This window comes from Xenopus laevis, chromosome 6L (genome assembly GCF_017654675.1).
Source record: "Xenopus laevis strain J_2021 chromosome 6L, Xenopus_laevis_v10.1, whole genome shotgun sequence".
Classification (NCBI taxonomy): Eukaryota; Metazoa; Chordata; class Amphibia; order Anura; family Pipidae; genus Xenopus; species Xenopus laevis.
The window spans coordinates 6,026,394-6,049,498 of NC_054381.1; the positions used below are offsets into that span (position 1 = coordinate 6,026,394).

Consider the following 23,105-nt stretch of genomic DNA (forward strand, 5'->3'; position numbering starts at 1 on the left):
ATGGGGGCTGCCGAGAGAATTTATATATAAAAGCCTTAAAAGTAAAAATTAGAGATAATGTTTACTGTACTGCCTAACACAAACAATTCTGTAACTCAGTACGCAAGTATAAGTACAAATATACAGAGAAGGGATGTTCTGTAAACACAGTAAGCTATAGCCTCATATGGTACTGTATTATGGAAACAATATGGCAGCTCCTTATTACCTATACAACTGTTTGCGCTTTCTTCCAGCCAGTAACTCGTCTGTTTCAACCTCATTCAGGCACACCCAGGCATGAAAGGCAAAGCCAGTTCCTGGCCACTTCTGCATGGTTGGCACCATAATGCCTGACATACTAGGCGTTAGATCAAAATACTGCAGGGCTCGCTCTGGACCATCCTTCCTGGCCATTGCTGAGAGAGCCCGGATGACCTGAGTTGCATAGCGGTGGCAGCCGTTACCCTCAGTCCTAAGGAGCTTGACCAGGTCCCTGAGTTCAGTGGGTCGGATGGAGAGGCGTCCCAGTACTTGTAGAAGATGGATAAGGTTTTCTACGCACTTGCCATCTAGTTCTGTCTCATGTTGGAGAGCCAAGAGGATCTGACCAACCATTCCTGCCTGCACACAAATCATGCGGTTTTGAAGAGAGGAGTCACAGGTACTTTTCAGCCATTCAGAAACCAGTATCTGGAGGTCACGGGGCGCCAGCTCAGGGATCCACTGGACCAGGATTAACAGTGGCTGCTCATTTTGGATGCAGTGCACAGAGCAAGAGTTATGATCAGTTTCCACAGCCTGGAGGGAACAAATTAAACTCGAGTGAGAAAAGATTGCGCTCCTGAATCCCTTTCATAACACAAAGATTTGCACAAGTATCAATAACACTATAAAGTACAAGTAAATATAAATAAATATAATACTGGCTGAGCCAAGAAGAATGTAGCTTTACACAACATATACGTATACAGTCGTATTCTGGGAAAGTAGAACAGTCAAATAAAACAAACCAGAAAAGTATAAAAAATAATCAGTTATACAGGAAAAACTGCACCACCAAGGTCAAGTCAAACAATGATTCCCACAATCCTCTCACTGAGAAGAAGGAGCTGGATTCTAAGGCTGGGTTCTAAGCTTACCATGGAAAGGAGGCTAGCTCCCAAAATTCCCAAGGAGAGGGGCAACACTCCATGGAGAGGAGCTGAATACACAAAAATTATCTTTTGTGTGCACTTTTTAAAAATGACTTTGTGCAGAGAAGTGAGTGGGTCAGAATATGTTTTCACAGAAAGTCTTTGTGTGCACCACAATTCAATATTCCTGCAAGGTTCCAGAGGCAACCGTATGCAGAAATAATACAGTAATACAAGGCATAAAGTCTACTCACCATGTTAAGTAACTCCTGAAGAAGGGGCTTGGTGGGCTGGCTTCGGCTTTTCAGAACCTCATAGAGATGGGAATAACCAATCCGCTCTTTGAACACTTCCTGATGGGAGGAAACACAGTATGTGCATTGGTGATAAAAGACTTAGTATGGCATATATGAAGTTCTAAGCTGAAATACGACTTGGTTGCCATAGGGTTGCCACCTGGCCGGTAAAAATGATAGCTGATCCCAATGTTATTAATAGGAAAAAACGACAAGAATACTGGAAGGCCGGTATTTTTTTCCAGAAAAGGTGGCAACCCTAGTCGCATGGCATGGCAATTCTTTAAACTGTTATCTTGCCATTTTTTAAGCTGTTCTATTTATTGCACTTAATGCTGAAAGGAGGTACAAGTAGGTAATACAGTTCATCACTTTTGTAAATCCTTTGAAAGAGTCCTTGCCACAAAGACAAGCCAAATCCTCTGGGCCATGGACACCTCTCCATCTTGTACCAGACCCTGGGAAATAAAGATTAGGCCACACTTACCTTAGCTGCAGGGGAATTTCTCATGATGGAAGTCAGTACACCAATGGCATTTACAGTAATGGAGTCTGAGTCGCTATCATGAACCTGAACGAAAGGTAAGAGTGCATTGAACTGAAAAGTCTCAAGGTTCTAGATCAGAGCTCCTCCAAAACAAGCCACAGCTACCCAGAACGGTGCAGTATTTAAGAATATTTCTGTCTGAATTGATTGGGCTTGAGTAAACATAACTGAAGAGTAGGAGACTCACAAGGTGGGAATACTCTTCTACTGCCCAAATGTTCCATGGGTAAGTAGTGGATAAGTGACACTGCTAACCAGGGTCCTCTGAATTCTGTAGCTTATAGAATCAAGCCCAAATTAACCAGCACCGTTATGGGAACCTGAGTAGAGTAACTGAGAAGCTTTGCTCTAGGGTCCTTCCACCAATTACCACCAACCAGAGCGCAGAACATGCCACCAACGTAAAGCCCCACCACCATTTAAACCCCAGCACTAATTCACACAAAGCCCAGGCGGTTTGTACAGAAACATCTTCCGAGTGTTACAGATCGTTCCAAATAAAAAGGGGCATTTGTAAACCAAATTTAGGGGGGTGGGGGGCATTTCCACCCTTGAGAGAGCGAAGTAAAGTGAAGTTTCTTTGTCCCTTTTCTATTTGTCTATACAGCAGAAGCAAGTCTCAGTCACTTGACTGTTCCAGAGAGAGAGAGTTTGCGGATAGAATATGTTCTGTTATGAAATATTTAACTGTTTGCTGCTTCTATCTATATAGCATGGAGTATACTATCCTGCTTATACTGTACTGCACAATGTTCAATCACTGTCCAGCAAGGAACGGAAAGCAAGTCTATAGGGATCCTTGCCCTCTATGTAAGTTACATTATCAGCATAGCATTGAGTTCATCATCATCATCACCAATATGTAACACTGATACTGTAAATACAAGTGGGTAGGTAGCTTCTTCTACTCGTCATGAAACTAAAGTGCACTGTGTTATTTTATATTAGTCTGTAAATGCTGTAACGTTTCATTTCAACTTGTAATGATGGGAAGAAAACATAACCATTGTTTCCTTTGCTTGACTGCAATTCCTGCACCATTCGCTTGCTCTTAATGCTGGGAAATATAGATGGGAACAGAAGCAGAACTATAAATACACGTTCTTGCAAGAAGTGAACAGTAAGCGCATGCTGGAAAAAAAAAACATGAGAGCAATGCAAATTCTTACTGTAGACTGTGTTGTCAAGAACAGGTTTTCCCATTTTAAATATAAAAAAATCCCATGGAGATTTTTAGAACAGACATACAATTTATACAGTTGCTCTGTACTCCCTGTATAACTTGTGCCTTTATATGGTCACATTACTCCTCAGTGACTTCTAATATCCTTATCATTTACAGTAGGGGGTACATTATCCCTTATAATACATGAGTGATACTCAGAGTTCCCTGTATAACTCAGCCTGCAGCCTTGTGCCTTTATATGGTCACAGAACAACCCCTCAGTGACTTCTAATATCCTTATCATTTACAGTAGGGGGTACATTATCCCTTATAATACATGAGTGATACTCAGAGTTCCCTGTATAACTCAGCCTGCAGCCTTGTGTCTTTATATGGTCACAGAACAACCCCTCAGTGACTTCTAATATCCTTATCATTTACAGTAGGGGGTACATTATCCCTTATAATACATGAGTGATACTCAGAGTTCCCTGTATAACTCAGCCTGCAGCCTTGTGCCTTTATATGGTCACAGAACAACCCCTCAGTGACTTCTAATATCCTTATCATTTACAGTAGGGGGTACATTATCCCTTATAATACATGAGTGATACTCAGAGTTCCCTGTATAACTCAGCCTGCAGCCTTGGTGCCTTTATATGGTCACAGAACAACCCCTCAGTGACTTCTAATATCCTTATCATTTACAGTAGGGGGTACATTATCCCTTATAATACATGAGTGATACTCAGAGTTCCCTGTATAACTCAGGCCTGCAGCCTGTGCCTTTATATGGTCACAGAACAACCCCTCAGTGACTTCTTAATATCCTTATCATTTACAGTAGGGGGTACATTATCCCTTATAATACATGAGTGATACTCAGAGTTTCCTATATAACTCAGCCTGTAGCCTTGTGCCTTTATATGGTCACAGAACAACCCCTCAGTGACTTCTAATATCCTTATCATTTACAGTAGGGGGTACATTATCCCTTATAATACATGAGTGATACTCAAGAGTTCCCTGTTGCCTGCAGCCTTGTGCCTTTATATATGGTCAGAGAACCCTTCTAATATCCCGATGGAGAACACATTGATGACCTTGAGGAGTCACTTGGGGGGTTTATGGACTGAGCAGTGACTCCTTTGGTTGAGCACAAAGTATGTTTAATAAAAGAGAACGAAAGTGAGTAAATATAGTAACACTTTCTCTCCTTTGTGTACCCGTCTGTAGGAGAGGGAAGGGTGAGTACAAGTGCTGGAGAGGATCACTTTGCAGCTCTTTAGCTGGCAGCTCATTAATCCCGGCGGCACAGAGGAGTTGCCCAGTACCATGTTTAGTTTATCAGAAGCCGCTCTGCCTATCTGTGCTGCCATCTCCCAGCCTATAAAGTACTTGTTAGCAGGAATAATGGCTCTGCTCCTCTCCCTGAGTCTCACCAGTTGTTTGGTTCCACAGTTGCTGCTGACAGATAAGGGACACCTGCTCTGCATATTTATTAGGGATTTTGTGCAGATGGCAGAAACTAAGCAGAGAGTTCTTAGATCAATTTGCTAAAGATACTGGTAGCAACTCCACAAGCCCAAGAGCTGTCATCTCCTATGTAACACTACACGTGGGGAAGGGGCTATGTATTCCACATACACCCACATACTGTATGGTACTGTCCATTCTGTTAACTAAATAATCCACTGTACCCCTATAGAACCCATAATGCCATAACACTGTACCACCTATTTATCCACATTAACATCACTGTGTCATCTATATATTCCTATAATGCCATAACTCTGTTTCACCTATAAATACCCCACTGCCATCACCCTGTGCCATCCATATATCCCATAATGCCATCATTGTGCCATCTATTTACCCCCAATTGCCCCCTCTATATCCCATTACAGTGTAGCTGCTATATATCCCAGAGGTGTATTCTAGTAACAACAGATAGAGTTCTACTCCCCAGCCCTAATTAACCTTTTCCTTTTCAGTGTTTTAATTAACTCATATGGGTCCTAATTATAAAGGATTTGGGACCCCAAGGGAAGGAGGATTGTGGGAATCTCTTGTGTATGAACATGACCACAAAGTCACGCAGGTCGCATAATGTTGAGAGGTTCAAGTGGTGCGTGTATAGATATATATTGTGCATTAAAGCTTACATGTGCAACATTCACACTTCCAACCAGATCCAGTATTAAACATTATAGGATTATGTGACAGGAACACCCGAATAAGAAATACCCCAAATGCTGAAATCTGTTTCAAAACCGCCACCCATCAATGAGCTTAAAGGGGAAGCTGCATGCAATAATTATCTTGCAATGTTTTCATATTTTCTCCTAATTTAAAATGTGCAACTGAACTTTAAATGAGTGATCTTAATTTTTCACCCAGAACATTACGGGAAAAGAAAAAGTAATGGGGAGAAAATGAAAAGCACTACAGACAGCACAAACAGAATACCCAGTGGTGTCAGCAGCGGGATGGTATAGAACCTAGACGCATCTTGAAAGGTAAGCTGCTTATAATACACAAAATCCATGAATATCTTGTAAATTATATCCTTATAAACGGTGAGTTCTGATGTCATCAGTTATAAACGGTGAGTTCTGATGTCATTTCGGTCACATGACTCACTAAAATTTGTGTATTATACTAAATAAAGTACCCCCAGTTGTAAAATATGAGGATATTAGAAGTTACCTCGGAGTTCCATGACCTATACAAAAACACTTGGCCTTCGTGTTTTTATATGGTCATGAAACTCCTCGGTGACTTATAATATCCTTATATTTTACAAGATGGGGTACTTTATTCACTATATAATGGACCCAGGGCTTAGCCTTGTACAAAGCTTTGGTTCTCTGCAATCCCTTCTTGTGGGCTGCTCTCTTTCCCATGGTCTGGCTAGAAGTGGGGAGCTTGAACCCAGACACAGAGAGCAAATCCTTGACCCAGCTTTCACCTGACGATAGGAAAGAGAACAGCCGAGAAGCAGGAAGTACAGAAAACAGTTATTTGTTCTTCTTTAATATCCTATGATTAATAAAACATTTATATCAGTTAATATCCTGCTCCGTGCTCTCCAATCTCTGGGAAATCAAGTGACCCGTATCACTAACAGCAGAGTAACCAGTTGTTAAGCAGTAGAACAGGAACCCAAACATCTTTTTGCAGGGGGTTGAGAAGGTTAGGTTACATGAAACTGCTCATGAAACTCTGCATTTTCAACTTCACAGGTAGGAAGCTCAGTCTTGGAGGCCTTGCAGCAACCGCTGGAAAGCTGGGGGTCTGACAACCATGTCCGATGGTTCTACAGGAATAATACATCGTCCAACAGCTGTCAGAGCATGCTGGGACTTGTAGTGCTGCTGGAGCCCTACTGGTAGCGTTTCCCTTTTACTAAAATCTTCTGTTTATGTTTAAATAACAAGCAGCAACCAGCGCAGGAAACCAGTCCAACCAGTTTCTGATCATTACCAGGGTTATTAATAATACAGGGAAGAGCCCAACCCCCGGGGGTCACATACTGCATGTGCAAATGATGGGATACACCAACAAGTCTGCATTATAGTTCCCCCCTCCATGGGAATACTGGGAATTCAACCCACCATGCAGCTGGTCATTTTGTTTTGCATTTTTACGGTGCATCTGTAAACTTGTCCGAACTGACACCACTGGTTGTTAAAGGAGCAAACACAATAACAGAAATGATTGTTAAAGGGAAAGGAAAGCCATTCAGCAGCCCATGGACAAGGACAGTGCTACAAACTCTCTATACCTTTCTGATATCAAGTTCAGTGAGTAACCGAGTGGTTAGATCTCTCCCACTGTCCTCTGGGGCACGGCCCCTGCTCAGATAAAGCTGTCAAAAACGAGGGTTAGAGAGGTTACATGAGGCAGAAGAGAGAAGGTGCACAGGGAGGAATGGCAGGAATAGAATGACAGGCATTATCCACACAAATGTTAGACACGGAAGCCCCTGATACAGCTCAGCTGGACTGTGTGAGTCTGGTATTTAATGTAAACTGGATATTGGCAGGCACCCCTCTAGGAAAATTTAGGCCAAAAGTAGCCATGTATGGTTCCTCACTAGCAAGTTGCATTTTAGCCATGTGCCATTACCCTAAGCACACCTTGAAAATAACTTGTGAAGAACTGTGTTTATTCAAGATATGCACGTCCTAAACCATGTTCCAAAACTCCTAGGGCGGTGCCAATCCTTGGGATCTATGGAACACGGAGCCCCAAACACGGAGCAGGAACTGACCTTGCTGTTTTGAATGAGCCGGATGATGTGTTCGAAGCAGTTGTTACTGAGGAATATCGCCTGCAATACCGGCCGGTCAGTGCAGTTCAGCATCTCAGGTATCGCTCCTGCAGAATAACAAAAGGCAGGTATTAGCAATGTAATGGTGAAATCACACAGGCCATACTTCTTTGTGCTGCAGGCAAGCACTACATGTGTCCAAAAAGACGTTAAGAATGTTAGTGTTTCTTTCATTTATAATATTAATGTACAAAGAATGCTCTCACTGCTTCCATAAACAGGCACCAGCCAGCAGAGAGAATCCTTGGCATGCTGGGCACATACCCAAAAAACAGTGCAAGGAGACGGGAAGCTGGTGAGAATGGCTTTGTATATATAGTAGGGCTCTGTAATGCATTCTCTTCAGAGGGGAGAAAACACTGACAAAGAAACTGCCTCTCTTTAGAGCAGATCTAAATCTTTCTGTTGGCGTTAATTATAAAGCCTCATTGGAAAGGATTCGCCCATTAGGAAGAATGTAAAACCAAATTAGCAAACTACAAATTCAATGAAGGGTATCTGAGGAGGCTGCCATGCTTGGGACAGTAGGCAGGAGATGTGCCAAGGCACAGGCCAGGCATCCATGGGCCAATCACAGTTCTCATTTATGTTTGGGTGACATCAGACACATTACTGGTGACCCTAGACAGATTGTGGGCAAACAGGTTGTAGCCCTGAAACCAAGGGCATATTTAAGACCCTATAATAAAAATAAATTGTGGCTAAGAAAAATTGAAATAAGACACTTATACTCCAAGGGCATATATTTATTTTAGGAGGATTAGGGTGTAGACAACGACTATTTAGTTAGGGTTAAGTGATGCAGGGCTTGGCCCTGGCTGAAAAGTTGTTTCTATAGGCACTGCTTTCAATAGGCAACATGATAGAGCTTTGGCCGCTAGAGGGAGTTTCTGCTGCCCATTGCCCAACTATGGGAAGGACAGTAGCAAAGAAGCAGGACAAATAGGTGCTCACTTGAGTCAGTACGAAAGTTTATCATCAGAGCAGGCTTAGCAGGCACAAAGGTGCTCCCTGCAAGTTGCAAAGGAGCAGTACATGGGTGCAAATACTTTTCTAAATATTGTCAAGGAGTGCTCAGATCTGCACCCAAACTAGCACGTTGCACTTGTGTTCATACGAGTCACCTTTCATCACAAGTGTAGTTACCCTTTAGGAAAAACTACAATATAAAGACTGAACTTCCAGTCGTGCAATAACATGCAGATACAAATGAAGATGCAGGGAGAGTACATACGCAGCATGCCAATGCGCAGGGCTAGCAGTCCTTCTTCCAAATGTGGCTCAGACTCAGACAATGGCCGGTCAGTGTTCAGGACCTTGAAATAACTTTCCAGGATGTTCCTGATCTCCACCCTCCTCTCGCTGGGGCTGCTGCCATGCAAGATGTGGATGATGGAGGTCAGGCATTCCAATGCAAGCTGTAGAATCTGAGGGTTCCTCGCACTGTGGCTCATGCACCACTTCCACATGACCAGCATGAGAACCTCCACCGATGCCGACGTGATGAGGAGCAGAGCATTTTGCTGTAAGAAAAACACACTGACCTGAAAGGATCACCAGATAATGCAGCGGCACACATGCTCTTGAACAAAGTTTATCGGTCTGGAGTAGGGAATGCACTGAATCTACTATATGGGATTCGGCCGAATCCTTTATGAAAGATTTAGCCGAATACTGAACCAAATTGGGGGGCGTGAAATAAAAAAATGTAAAAAATGTTTTACTTCCTTGTTTTGTGACGAAAAGTCAAGATTTCCCTTCCCGCCTGTAGTTAACATATGCAAATTTGGATTTGGATTCAGTTCGGCCAGCACAAATCCTGCTGAAAAAGGCAGAATCCTGGATTTGTTGCATCCCTAGTCTGGAGCAGTGTGCGGCACTTCCCAGATGGCACACCAGGGGGTGCCCAAGCAGAAGCAGCCAAATCACCTAGGCTAAGCGGAATCACTTTCCCCAGTAACAATGAGGGATCTGTGATTAATAGTCCAATATTGCTTGGGTTAATAAACTAGTCTTGACATTTTATCCTTTAATTCACAAGAGAAAAATAAAGTATATACATAATAATATATAATCTAAATATTGCTGCAGTTTAATATATATGTACAGAGAACTTGCTTTTAAAAGGGAAATTTAATTGGTATGAATCCCCGGTATTTACCCAGTTTTCTGTACTGCCTGTTCTTGGGCTGCTCTTCTCAATGGTCAGTAAGGAGGCGCCTTGGTCTGAGCTGCAAAGCCAATTGGCACCTCCATGGGCAAAGGAAAGTAGATCATTGGGCATTAGATCCAGATTCTGTTTAGCTGCATGACCATGGGGAAGAGAATAGCCAAGGAAAAGAAGGCACAAAGTATCAGAGCTTCATACTAGTGGCGTGTGGGTCATCGAATAACCCACAAGTCAAGTGAGTTCAGGCCAACTAATTGTTCCTCCAGCAGGTAGGGTTTGGTGTTAGGCCTGATTCTCCCCTAGCGCAGTTCCTCCACCCTCTTCTGCTTAATACCAGCCCCATTTGGCAACGACTGAAAGTCATGAGAGGGGTCGGTGTATATAACTCATTGCAGCACTGTGGGCCATGCTGGGTTGAAGTAGGTTGAGGGTGGGTTAGCATAACATTTTAACTTGCTTTGACTACTATGTACTTGGATAAATGCTAAGGGAAGTTTCCTGCCTGACCATAGGAAAGCGAGCAGCCCAACAAACAGTACTGAAGGGAGAATGGATTTACTTATCTGGGGAGAGGTCTTTGTGATGCTATTAGAAATGGCTCCAGGATTCACCATGGCTACCTGAGCAAGCCTGATGCACAGCTACTCAGTCACACGCAGTGTAGTAAAGAGAAGTTTTGTTATCAACAATCAAATCCTTACTCATTCCATACCTTAGATCCAGTAATAATGGCTCCGTACAGGTGGACAAGCCGCAGGATAACAGGCTCCGGAAGACTCTCTCCATCACACAAGGCTACTGCAAGAAGAGTGAGAACTTTAACTCCCAGGCCTCCAGTGTTTGCCAACTGCAACTCCCAACAAATCCCCTGTGCTTAATATGAGTGAAAAATTGAGAATTATTATCCACAGGTGGACCCTGCCCAAACAGAGGGGAAGGTGAGTGGCACATAGCGAATGAAGAACCATAGATGGACCCTGCACAGACTAAGTGGAAGGTGAGGGGTACATACAGTATAAGGAACCACAGATGGACCCTGCCCAGATAGAGGGGAAGGTGAGGGGTATATATTATTATTATTATTATAATTATTAACATGTATTTATATAGCTCCAACATATTGCGTAGCACTGTATATACAGTATAAGGAACCACAGATGGACCCTGCCCAGACAGGACGAGGAAAAATGCAGACAGGGAGTGAGTAGGAACCCATATACAGTGTATTTTCCGATCTGATTCATTCAGTGTCGGACTGGGATGCCAAGGGCCCACCAGAAAACCTTAGACCATGGGCCCACTTTCCAAACTATTATTCCATCCTGTCCTCACTCAACCTCTTTCTTTATTCTCCTAGTCTTTTATATTTACTTTGTTTATTCTTCCATTATTAAGCATTTTTTCCCATAAAGAAATAAGGAATGACCATGAAATTGGTGACATAGTTAGAAGCAAAAGGGCCCACTGACACCTGGGAGTTTTCCTGGTATCCTGGTGGGCCAGTCCGACACTGGACTCATTATGGGGTGTCAAATGGGTGCGTATCAGGGGACATCTGTATTTTATTTTTCTGAGACTAAAGCTGCAGTTATGGCACCGGCTGACTATAAGATTGCCTGGAGAGTATGTTAGATTTATAAATACATGTATATAAATACATGTCAATAATTTACAGCACTGGGCACATATAAATCTAATACAGTGTGTATGTAATGATATCCCCGCCCCAAGGAAATTAAAGTAGACTTCATGGGCTGTGCATGGAAATACATGATATTCCTGAGTATTATGTCACTATATTTCTCAGATCCACTACACAGACTGCACAACAAACTGCATGTGGCCAAATCTTACTGTGAAAAAAGGTGCAGAACTCGGCAGGTAAAGCGGCAGGTGAGAACTTGTATTTGCTCTTCTCTTTTGCACTAACAATCTCCCTGTTAAATAAAAAGGCAACTTAGTGGAAATGATTTCTCTGCTATTCATACAATCCACCCACCCAGGTAAGTCTGTTGCTTTCTGTTCTCTGCCCTCCTGGTTATGACTCCTGAAACAATTTAGCAGAAGCCAGCTGACTAATATACCTGCAAGGACTTCTGTTACATTGTTTCAGGAGTCAGACCACACAGACACTGCTCTAGATCACAATGGCATTTACACATAGCTTTATACCCAGTGAAAATGAGAAATGAATAAATACTGGGAAGCTTTTCACATTTTTTTCATTAGGCAAAAACATTTTTGTGGTGGGGTTACCCTGTTATGAGCATTGTAATCTATTGGCAATCTTCTAAAATATGTTTCCTGTTCTGCATCTTTGAAAAAATCCCCCCATTATATTTATAATTTACCAAGAGGGGTTTTCCTCCCATTACAAGACTGTCAGTTAAGGCCCTCTCTTCAGCTCCACTATTATCAAATCACCCCAATCCACTCCATTCCCGGACCCCTGTGATGTCAGCAACCTGGCCACCTGATCCCCACAGACCAATAATATTACCCTGGCAACCCTACGAATCAGATTTGCCCCGGTACTTACCCTCCTCTCTGTCTTCTCCAGGTCTGATAAGGATCAAAGAGGCACTCACACAGATGTAACGCATAGATAGTGACTTTTTCATTTAGCGACCGCAATTCCGCTGTCTCCTCTGGGGATGGATTCTTTAACTATAAAATAAAAAAGTAACCACTGACACCACAGGTGGCTGGCCACTACACTCTCAAAATTGTCTGTAGAAAAAAGCAATAAGACTACCTACACTAGACTAGATTTTTGGTATCTCTCTGTACAGACTATGAGCAAACTTAGGGGGCTGTTCCTGCTGAATTGTGCTTAGTACAGGGAATACCTATGTACCATAGTTTTATGGGATCTCTCTGTACAGACTATGAGCAAATTTAGGGGATTGTTCCTGCTGAATTGTGCTTAGTACAGGGAATACCTATGCTGCCATAGTTTTATGGGATCTCTCTGTACAGACTATGAGCAAACTTAGGGACTGTTCCTGCTGAATTGTGCTTAGTACAGGGGAATACCTATGCTGCCATAGTTTTATGGGATCTCTCTGTACAGACTATGAGCAAACTTAGGGGGTTGTTCCTGCTGAATTGTGCTTAGTACAGGGAATACCTATGCTGCCATAGTTTTATGGGATCTCTCTGTACAGATTATAAGCAAATTTAGGGACTGTTCCTGCTGAATTGTGCTTAGTACAGGGGAATACATATGCTGCCATAGTTTTATGAGATCTATCTGTGTTAGGCTGCAAGCTCAGAAAATTACATCTTCATGGAATGTTTTGAGCACAGGCAAGTAAAAAAAGACATGTGCTCACCTGAGCAACTGATACTGTTAAGAGCTGGATGACTTCACAGACAAAGATCGGTGTCCTCTCTTTTTCCACATTCTCTAGGTTTCTGTATAAGGAAGACAAAGAGGATTTGTCACCAGGAAATGAATTTCACATTGATAACAGTGATAATGACAATTCAATAAAAAACATAAAATAAACATAAATACGTTCCAGATAGCTAGAATCTCAGCTGCCATAAAGCAGGGCAAGACTGCTGCTTACAATGGGGATCAGATAGGATCTGTGCAGTCACTGGGACAGAATGTTCTGTTATACAGATAGCTAGAATCTCAGCTGCCATAAAGCAGGACAGGACTGCTGCTTACAATGGGGATCAGATAGGATCTGTGCAGCCACTGGGACAGAATGTTCTGTTATACAGATAGCTAGAATCTCAGCTGCCATAAAGCAGGGCAGGACTGCTGCTTACAATGGGGATCAGATAGGATCTGTGCAGCCACTGGGACAGAATGTTCTGTTATACAGATAGCTAGAATCTCAGCTGCCATAAAGCAGGACAGGACTGCTGCTTACAATGGGGATCAGATAGGATCTGTGCAGCCACTGGGACAGAATGTTCTGTTATACAGATAGCTAGAATCTCAGCTGCCATAAAGCAGGACAGGACTGCTGCTTACAATGGGGATCAGATAGGATCTGTGCAGTCACTGGGACAGAATGTTCTGTTATACAGATAGCTGGAATCTCAGCTGCCATAAAGCAGGACAGGACTGCTGCTTACAATGGGGATCAGATAGGATCTGTGCAGTCACTGGGACAGAATGTTCTGTTATACAGATAGCTAGAATCTCAGCTGCCATAAAGCAGGGCAAGACTGCTGCTTACAATGGGGATCAGGAAAAGGAAAAAATCAGGCTTTATTGTACTTACCCTTTTGTCATTTGTAATTTTATCCTAGACATTTTCAATTCATAGATCCCTTTATAGATGGAGATTTCCAGGCAAATTCCCTGTACTAATTGGAATGAATGTGGATGTACAATATCGCAGTTGCAGAGGAGCATCTGTCCTACACTTCTTACCTGACTGTACCCTGCCCCTAGACAGCTCCCCCCCAAAAAACCCTCTCTAAAAACTACAGGTTCCAGCCCCCCCCCCGGCACATTTGCATTAAGTCTTCTTTTAATGTAGCGATTTAGCCTCTCATTATCTGGGCACTAATTGGAACACTTGGGGACTTTCCACCTTTTGTCTTTTACAAACAAGGGGGACTCTTGCCTGGGCAATTCCCATAGAGAAACCACAGAAAGCACATTATATATATACTGTTTATATATATAGTATATGACATATAGAATATATCCGCTGGCCACCTGCTTCTACTTTAATTAGAATTAAAGCTGCCATAGTGCTATTATTCAATGGAATATCAGCCTCAGACAGTAAAGAAACAGCGCCCCCGTGTGGTTAGATTCCCATGAAAGTGGCAGAACACTTGCTCCAAGGAGGCAGGTGACAGTTTGGATGAGTGATCACATGACTGCTGTATTAGAGGACACCCACTGGTTAGTGTACTTCTCACAGCCTCAGATTTTATACACAGCATTTCCCATTTAGGTGCCGGAATTATTATATCCCAGAACCCCCAAATCCCACTTGGACTCATCCATCCTCTGCAAAAAAAAAAAAAAGGCAAAACCACATTAAAAAGGGGGAGAGTAACTGTTAGTTTGCCGGAGGGGCCTGGGTATTCTCCTTTGGGGGGCGATTTACAAGTCCTCCCAGTTCCCACTCTGTGCCAGGCATTCAGCTGCTACAAAGAAGGCTGGTTACCATGGTAACAAAAAGGCCTTTCTCTTGCTCCGATTACACACCCACTAAAATAAGTGAGAACTTCCCCCATTTGCCCCATATTTGCCTATAACACCAGGACTGGCCTTTAAGGCATTGGACTCTCTCCTGGCTGCCAGAGGATGCTGGGACTTGTGGTTCAGATGCTGGTGCTTTTATACTGAGGGTTCCTATGATACACTTCTATAGGGTTTTGATACTATGATACACGCATATATATATATATATATATATATATATATATATATATATATATATATATATATATATATATATATATATACACACACACACACACACACACACACACACACACACACACTGGATACACAGGCCGGTGCTTAACATCAAGATACAACCTATCCCAAGAGACTAGTGAGAAGAAACTGAAGTCTTTATGTTCCTTTATATTCTTTGCTTTTGACTCTGCAAACAACCTAGCAGCAGTCAGCTTTCCTCCAAGTCTGTTAATCAGCTCCTTCTGCTACTTTGTTTCAGAAGTCAGAACTGCCAGTGCAGCGAATACAAATGGCCAGACAGACAGTGCTTTCTATAGCAATGGCATTCACACAGTACTTAATAACAGGGTCAGAATGGGCCGACGGGACATCAGGAAAAAAACCTGGTGGGCCCCAGACCTCATGGGCCTCCACCGGCCCAGACCTGCTGCCCCCTAAAGAAAATATCTTGTGTCGTTGCATAACAGTCTTTGCGCAGGGGGCTGGGGTGGGAGTTTAAAAGTTATGAGGGGGGCCCTGGTGACTGCAGGAGGGCTTTTCATGATGCAGCCCTGCTTGATAACCAATGAGAATGAGGAATGATTGGATATTAGGAAGTTGCTTAATACAACTCTTTCTTAAAACAGAATTTTATTTTTGGGTTTATATTCCCTTTAAAGTGGTAGTTCGCCTTCCGATTAACTTTTACTCCGTTATATAATGGCTAATTCTAAGCAACCATTCAATTGGTCTTCATTTTTTCTTTTTTTATCGTTCTAGAATTATTTGCCTTCTTCTTCTGACTCTTTCCAGCTTTCAAATGGGGGTCGCTGACCCCATCTAAAAAACGAATGTTATTGTTCTAAATTCTGGTTTAATCTCAAATTGATAAAGAACAGTTGGACAAGATTCTATATTATTCTTGTTCTTCAGTTCCAAGGACTTATGCAATCTATTCTATCATTTGCTAATCCAATTTATATCTGATCTATGTTTACTTTTATTACCAACTTATTATCCATTGTACTAAATTGATATTTACAGTTATACAATACTTAAAATGTATGTATTACTTACTTTAACAAAATGCTCTGTAAGGCTACACATTTATTGTTATTAATCATTTTTATTACTCCTCTTTCTATTCAGTCCCTCTCCTGTTCATATTCCAGTCTCTTATTCAAATCAATGCCTGGTTGCTAGGGGAATTTGAACCCTAGTAACTAGACTGCTGAAATTACAAACTGGAGAGCTGCTGAATAAAAAGCTAAATAACTCAAAAACCACAAATAATAAAAAATTAAAACCAATTGCAAATTATCTCAGAATATCCCTCTCTACATCATACTAACAGTTTTCTCAAAGGGTTTGCTCAACCCATTTAAACATCCAGATTTTGTACTTTATAAACAGGGGCCCCTAAACTGGGATGATACATAAGCTGAATGGTTCTCTCTTCTCTGTTGCAGCAGATTCCCAAAGAAGGGCACAAAGAAACAGTTGTGAGGAAGAAGAGGGTGTTGGAGGGGCAGGTAAGTCATTTAGAAACTACAGAGCTGTCAGTAAGGGTTGCACAAGGGGAAGAGACTGAGCAGAAACAGATCGAGAAGAATTCAGGCTAAACACTAATATTGCAACAGGACAAATAAGTGCAATACTGATATTTCCCTTGTGTATAGAACATCCAGGACTATAGTTGTACTTACAGTCTAACATAAACTGCCCCTGTCTGACACAACACATACAGGAGTCCTTAGGGCTATGGCACCCGCACACTTGCATCACCAATGCTGGGAGGGGGGTTTACATTTCCCCGGGTCCTTTCGGGCATTGGTATCTGCAGATCACCCAAAACCGGTGCCACAGGTCTGCACAACCTTAGTTCAATGTTAGCCATTATTTTAGTTATGTGAGTGCGGTGTCAGGGGAGTGAAGGAAACATGAGTGGGCAGCCTCAAAATAATGCTGACATCTGTATTTTGGAAGAGAGACTTTGGAGAGTGATATGATGAAGAGCAATGTGCTTACTTTAGTAAGGAACTACAGTGTGAGTAGGAGGTGGGTCAGTGGGGCTGCAGTAGATCAAACCAGATCTTGCAATGGTGTTACATACAGCCCCACATTTATGTTTAATACATAGAGCAAAGCAGCTAGACAACCCTGGTGCAGAGCTTACCAATCGCCAATATAACCACCTATCCTATCACCCATATAGCCACCTACTCTATCACCCATATATCCACCTACCCTATCACCCATATATCCACCTACTCTATCACCCATATATCCACCTACCCTATCACCCATATAGCCACCTACCCGATCACCCATATATTTACCAACTCTATCACCCATATATCCACCTACCCTATCACCCATATATCCACCTAACCTATCACCCATATATCCACCTACTCTTTCACCCATATATCCACCTACCCTATCACCCATATATCCACCTACTCTATCACCCATATATCCACCTACTCTATCTCCCATATATCCACCTACCCTATCACCCATATATCCACCTACTCTATCACCCATATATCCACCTACCCTATCACCCATATATCCACCTACTCTATCTCCCATATATCCACCTACCCTATCACCCATATATCCACCTACTCTATCACCCATATATCCACCTACCCTATCACCCATATATCCACCTACTCTATCACCCATATATCCACCTACCCTATCACCCATATAGCCACCTTCCCGATCAGCCATATATCCACCTACCCTATCATATTGTAATAATTACAACGCACACCCGGAATTTTACTCACTTTCGCTGCTATAGTGGTGCTGGTTATCCGTTGACCGGACAAGGCCCCTCAGCAACAGCAATTCCACAATCATGGATCCGCACACACTAGTTTTTCACTAGTTTTGAAAAACTAGTGTGTGCGGATCCATGATTGTGGAATTGCTGCCACCTACCCAATCACCCATATATCCACCAACTCTATCACCCACATATCCACCTACTCTATCTCCCATATATCCACCTAACCTATCACCCATATATCCATCTACTCTATCACCCATATATCCATCTACTCTATCACCCATGTAGCCACCTACTCTATCACCCATATAGCCACTTACCCTATCACCCATATATTCACCTACTCTATCACCCATATATCTACCCTCTATCACCCATATATCCACCTACCTTTCACCCATATATCCACCTACCTTTCACCCATATAGCTATCTACCCTATCACCCAAAGGCCTCAGTTACAACTAGCTCCCTAATCCTATCCTCTGTATCCATAAAGAACCCCTTAACGCCGGCATGTGAGACAGACTGTTGTTCCCTAAATTGTGTGTGTCTCTCTAGGGTCCTTTAGGTCCCTGGTGCAGCCCCTGTACCACCTGTAGTTATGCCAATATTATTGTATGAACTAATGCCAATACTATATACAGTGCCTGTACTAATTTTACTAGTAGTGGGGCCCTGTATTTCGGCCACTTCTGTGTAACCCATTCAGCTTCTGTATAAAGTGCCTGTGGGGCCCCTCACTACACAAGCAGAACACTTTGGAACCAAAATCCAGAGGAAGGAGAAGAAGCAAATAACAGAACAGAGGGCCCCAGTTATGGAGCTGGGATTGTTTGCATTGGTGAGGAGGCACCGAGGGAGGATACGATCAGCTCATATAAACAGTAAGAGAGTCTTACATTATTATTATCTTATATTTATACACTCTCAGAATGTTGTTTAGCAGTAAAATAATCTCTGAGATAAGACAAGAGGGGATTAAACCTGCACGTGTGGCTAAATATAGTGAGTGGCCACATTCCTTCCCCGGAGCAGCGGCCCATACCAACACAACTGAGTGTTTATAGCAAATAGGGACAATACAAGGTTACTGGTATATACGGAACAAAGAGGATTCTGGGACAGGCCCACATAGGGGTTAGGAATGTGCCATTAAATGTGCTTTTTGCCATCCTCTGTATTAACTAGAAGTCAAATAATAGCTGGGTCTGTAGCATTAGCTAAATATAAATTCCAACACCCCCTGCTCCACAAGAGCTCACAATCTAATAATAATTACAATCTAATAAGTAGTTGCTATGCTATACTAACATTAAATAGAGAGTGACTAGATGTAAAACTAACAACCCAGCAGGGTTCTACCACTGTAATGATAACCTGGCCACTTGGGGCGCTGTTTCACTGTGGCTGATGATTTATTTCACCTTTAACAGCCATTGTCCATGCACACCAATAAAGACTAATATTTAGCATATTAGCCTGTTTGTACTGACTAACCTGTAGTAAGAGAGTCAGACATAAGAATATGTCCCCAAATAACAGTCAGTATGCTTGTGTACCAGTGTGCACCCCAATCATTGGGAAAATTAAACACATTACACCACACAATTCCCAAAAGCACCAAGAGGATCACTGTATTACCTGCTGATGATGATGAAGAATTTGAGCAGTAGGAAGGCCTGGCACAAGCTGGTACCTGCCTCTTGCCCATTGGCAAGATCTTCTGTGCAGTGTCTTAACTGCTGGCTCACAACCCGCAGAACATCTCGGGGTAACACTGGGATTTCTGAGGAAGAATCTTCAGGCCTGGAAAGAACACAGGAGATAAATCAGAATGAAATCACTGAGATTCCAGAACCCAACATGTTCCTCATGTGCTTTACTATGTGACTTGTGGTTTTAATATCCTTATCATTTACAGTAGGGGGTACATTATCCCTTATAATACATGAGTGATACTCAGAGTTCCCTGTATAACTCAGCCTGCAGCCTTGTGCCTTTATATGGTCACAGAACAACCCCTCAGTGACTTCTAATATCCTTATCATTTACAGTAGGGGGTACATTATCCCTTATAATACATGAGTGATACTCAGAGTTCCCTGTATAACTCAGCCTGCAGCCTTGTGCCTTTATATGGTCACAGAACAACCCCTCAGTGACTTCTAATATCCTTATCATTTACAGTAGGGGGTACATTATCCCTTATAATACATGAGTGATACTCAGAGTTCCCTGTATAACTCAGCCTGCAGCCTTGTGCCTTTATATGGTCACAGAACAACCCCTCAGTGACTTCTAATATCCTTATCATTTACAGTAGGGGGTACATTATCCCTTATAATACATGAGTGATACTCAGAGTTCCCTGTATAACTCAGCCTGCAGCCTTGTGCCTTTATATGGTCACAGAACAACCCCTCAGTGACTTCTAATATCCTTATCATTTACAGTAGGGGGTACATTATCCCTTATAATACATGAGTGATACTCAGAGTTCCCTGTATAACTCAGCCTGCAGCCTTGTGTCTTTATATGGTCACAGAACAACCCCTCAGTGACCTCTAATATCCTTATCATTTACAGTAGGGGGTATATTATCCCTTATAATACATGAGTGATACTCAGAGTTCCCTGTATAACTCAGCCTGCAGCCTTGTGCCTTTATATGGTCACAGAACAACCCCCTCAGTGACTACTAATATCCTTATCATTTACAGTAGGGGGTACATTATCCCTTATAATACATGAGTGATACAGCCTTGTGCCTTTATATGGTCACAGAACTTCTAATATCCCAGCAGGCAAGATCCTTTTTGTAATACTGTGTCTACAATTTTCTTCTGGAAAAATGTAGAGAGATATTTACAGTTAGATACAAATTATTCCTTTTTGTGATCCAAAGGAATCTATATTTGTGCTTTCTAAAAATAAAACCATGAAAGTAAAAACACTCACTATGAGTAAAGTGGTGGACACAGGGAACATGAATTTCTGTAAATTTGCTCACCTCCTTGGCTCCAACGTCTGCACCAAAATTATCTTCTCAAAGTTTGTAACAAATGCTTCCAACCACTGATGCAGGTAATTGAGGTCCTTCTGCAAGAGAAGAGACAAGTAGTGGTGAGACACGGGCCAGTGAGTACCATCTCTCCCTACTATGCCTGTATCTACATCCCACAGTCACACTCCCTTCCCAGAGACTATTATCCACTGTTACTATAGGCATCATCTCTCCCTACTATACCTGCTATCCCACAGTCACACTCCCTTCCCAGAGACTATTATCCACTGTTACTATAGGCATCATCTCTCCCTACTATACCTGCTATCCCACAGTCTCACTCCCTTCCCAGAGACTATTATCCACTGTTACTATAGGCACCATCTCTCCCTACTATACCTGCTATCCCACAGTCAAAGCTCCCTTCCCAGAGACTATTATCCACTGTTACTATAGACACCATCTCTCCCTACTATACCTGCTATCCCACAGTCACACTCCCTTCCCAGAGACTATTATCCACTGTTACTATAGACACCATCTCTCCCTACTATACCTGCTATCCCACAGTCACACTCCCTTCCCAGAGACTATTATCCCACTGTTACTATAGGCACCATCTCTCCCTACTATACCTGCTATCCCACAGTCACACTCTCTTCCCAGAGACTATTATCCACTGTTACTATAGGCACCATCTCTCCCTACTATACCTGCTATCCCACAGTCACACTCCCTTCCCAGAGACTATTATCCCACTGTTACTATAGGCACCATCTCTCCCTACTATACCTGCTATCCCACAGTCACACTCTCTTCCCAGAGACTATTATCCACTGTTACTATAGGCACCATCTCTCCCTACTATACCTGCTATCCCACAGTCACACTCCCTTCCCAGAGACTATTATCCACTGTTACTATAGGCACCATCTCTCCCTACTATACCTGCTATCCCACAGTCACACTCCCTTCCCAGAGACTATTATCCACTGTTACTATAGGTACCATCTCTCCCTACTATACCTGCTATCCCACAGACACACTCCCTTCCCAGAGACTATTATCCACTGTTACTATAGGTACCATCTCTCCCTACTATACCTGCTATCCCACAGTCACACTCCCTTCCCAGAGACTATTATCCCACTGTTACTATAGGCACCATCTCTCCCTACTATACCTGCTATCCCACAGTCACACTCCCTTCTCAGAGACTATTATCCACTGTTACTATAGGCATCATCTCTCCCTACTATACCTGCTATCCCACAGTCACACTCCCTTCCCAGAGACTATTATCCACTGTTACTATAGACACCATCTCTCCCTACTATACCTGCTATCCCACAGTCACACTCCCTTCCCAGAGACTATTATCCACTGTTACTATAGACACCATCTCTCCCTACTATACCTGCTATCCCACAGTCACACTCCCTTCCCAGAGACTATTATCCCACTGTTACTATAGGCACCATCTCTCCCTACTATACCTGCTATCCCACAGTCACACTCTCTTCCCAGAGACTATTATCCACTGTTACTATAGGCACCATCTCTCCCTACTATACCTGCTATCCCACAGTCACACTCCCTTCCCAGAGACTATTATCCACTGTTACTATAGACACCATCTCTCCCTACTATACCTGCTATCCCACAGTCACACTCCCTTCCCAGAGACTATTATCCACTGTTACTATAGACACCATCTCTCCCTACTATACCTGCTATCCCACAGTCACACTCCCTTCCCAGAGACTATTATCCCACTGTTACTATAGGCACCATCTCTCCCTACTATACCTGCTATCCCACAGTCACACTCTCTTCCCAGAGACTATTATCCACTGTTACTATAGGCACCATCTCTCCCTACTATACCTGCTATCCCACAGTCACACTCCCTTCCCAGAGACTATTATCCCACTGTTACTATAGGCACCATCTCTCCCTACTATACCTGCTATCCCACAGTCACACTCTCTTCCCAGAGACTATTATCCACTGTTACTATAGGCACCATCTCTCCCTACTATACCTGCTATCCCACAGTCACACTCCCTTCCCAGAGACTATTATCCACTGTTACTATAGGCACCATCTCTCCCTACTATACCTGCTATCCCACAGTCACACTCCCTTCCCAGAGACTATTATCCCACTGTTACTATAGACACCATCTCTCCCTACTATACCTGCTATCCCACAGTCACACTCCCTTCCCAGAGACTATTATCCACTGTTACTATAGGTACCATCTCTCCCTACTATACCTGCTATC

The 23,105-nt window shown here is 42.7% G+C and overlaps 1 protein-coding gene across 4 annotated transcripts in view; it reads right to left on the bottom strand.

Moving 5' to 3' along the window:
- nbeal2.L (neurobeachin like 2 L homeolog) overlaps positions 1–23,105 on the bottom strand; it is an 87,067-nt gene that overhangs the window by 26,072 nt on the left and 37,890 nt on the right. For 3 of the 4 annotated variants that reach the window (XM_041565727.1, XM_041565728.1, XM_041565726.1), the window contains exons 2-13: positions 20,825–20,913; positions 19,456–19,620; positions 12,965–13,046; positions 12,169–12,296; positions 11,484–11,566; positions 10,342–10,427; positions 8,694–8,982; positions 7,400–7,506; positions 6,911–6,994; positions 1,899–1,982; positions 1,370–1,468; positions 209–780 (exon numbers count right to left, since the gene is read on the bottom strand). In XM_041565727.1, coding sequence (XP_041421661.1) covers positions 209–780; positions 1,370–1,468; positions 1,899–1,982; positions 6,911–6,994; positions 7,400–7,506; positions 8,694–8,982; positions 10,342–10,427; positions 11,484–11,566; positions 12,169–12,296; positions 12,965–13,046; positions 19,456–19,620; positions 20,825–20,913 — 1,868 coding nt within the window. The remainder of the gene's footprint in view (positions 1–208; positions 781–1,369; positions 1,469–1,898; positions 1,983–6,910; positions 6,995–7,399; positions 7,507–8,693; positions 8,983–10,341; positions 10,428–11,483; positions 11,567–12,168; positions 12,297–12,964; positions 13,047–19,455; positions 19,621–20,824; positions 20,914–23,105) is intronic. The other variant, XM_041565729.1, reaches the window with a different exon arrangement.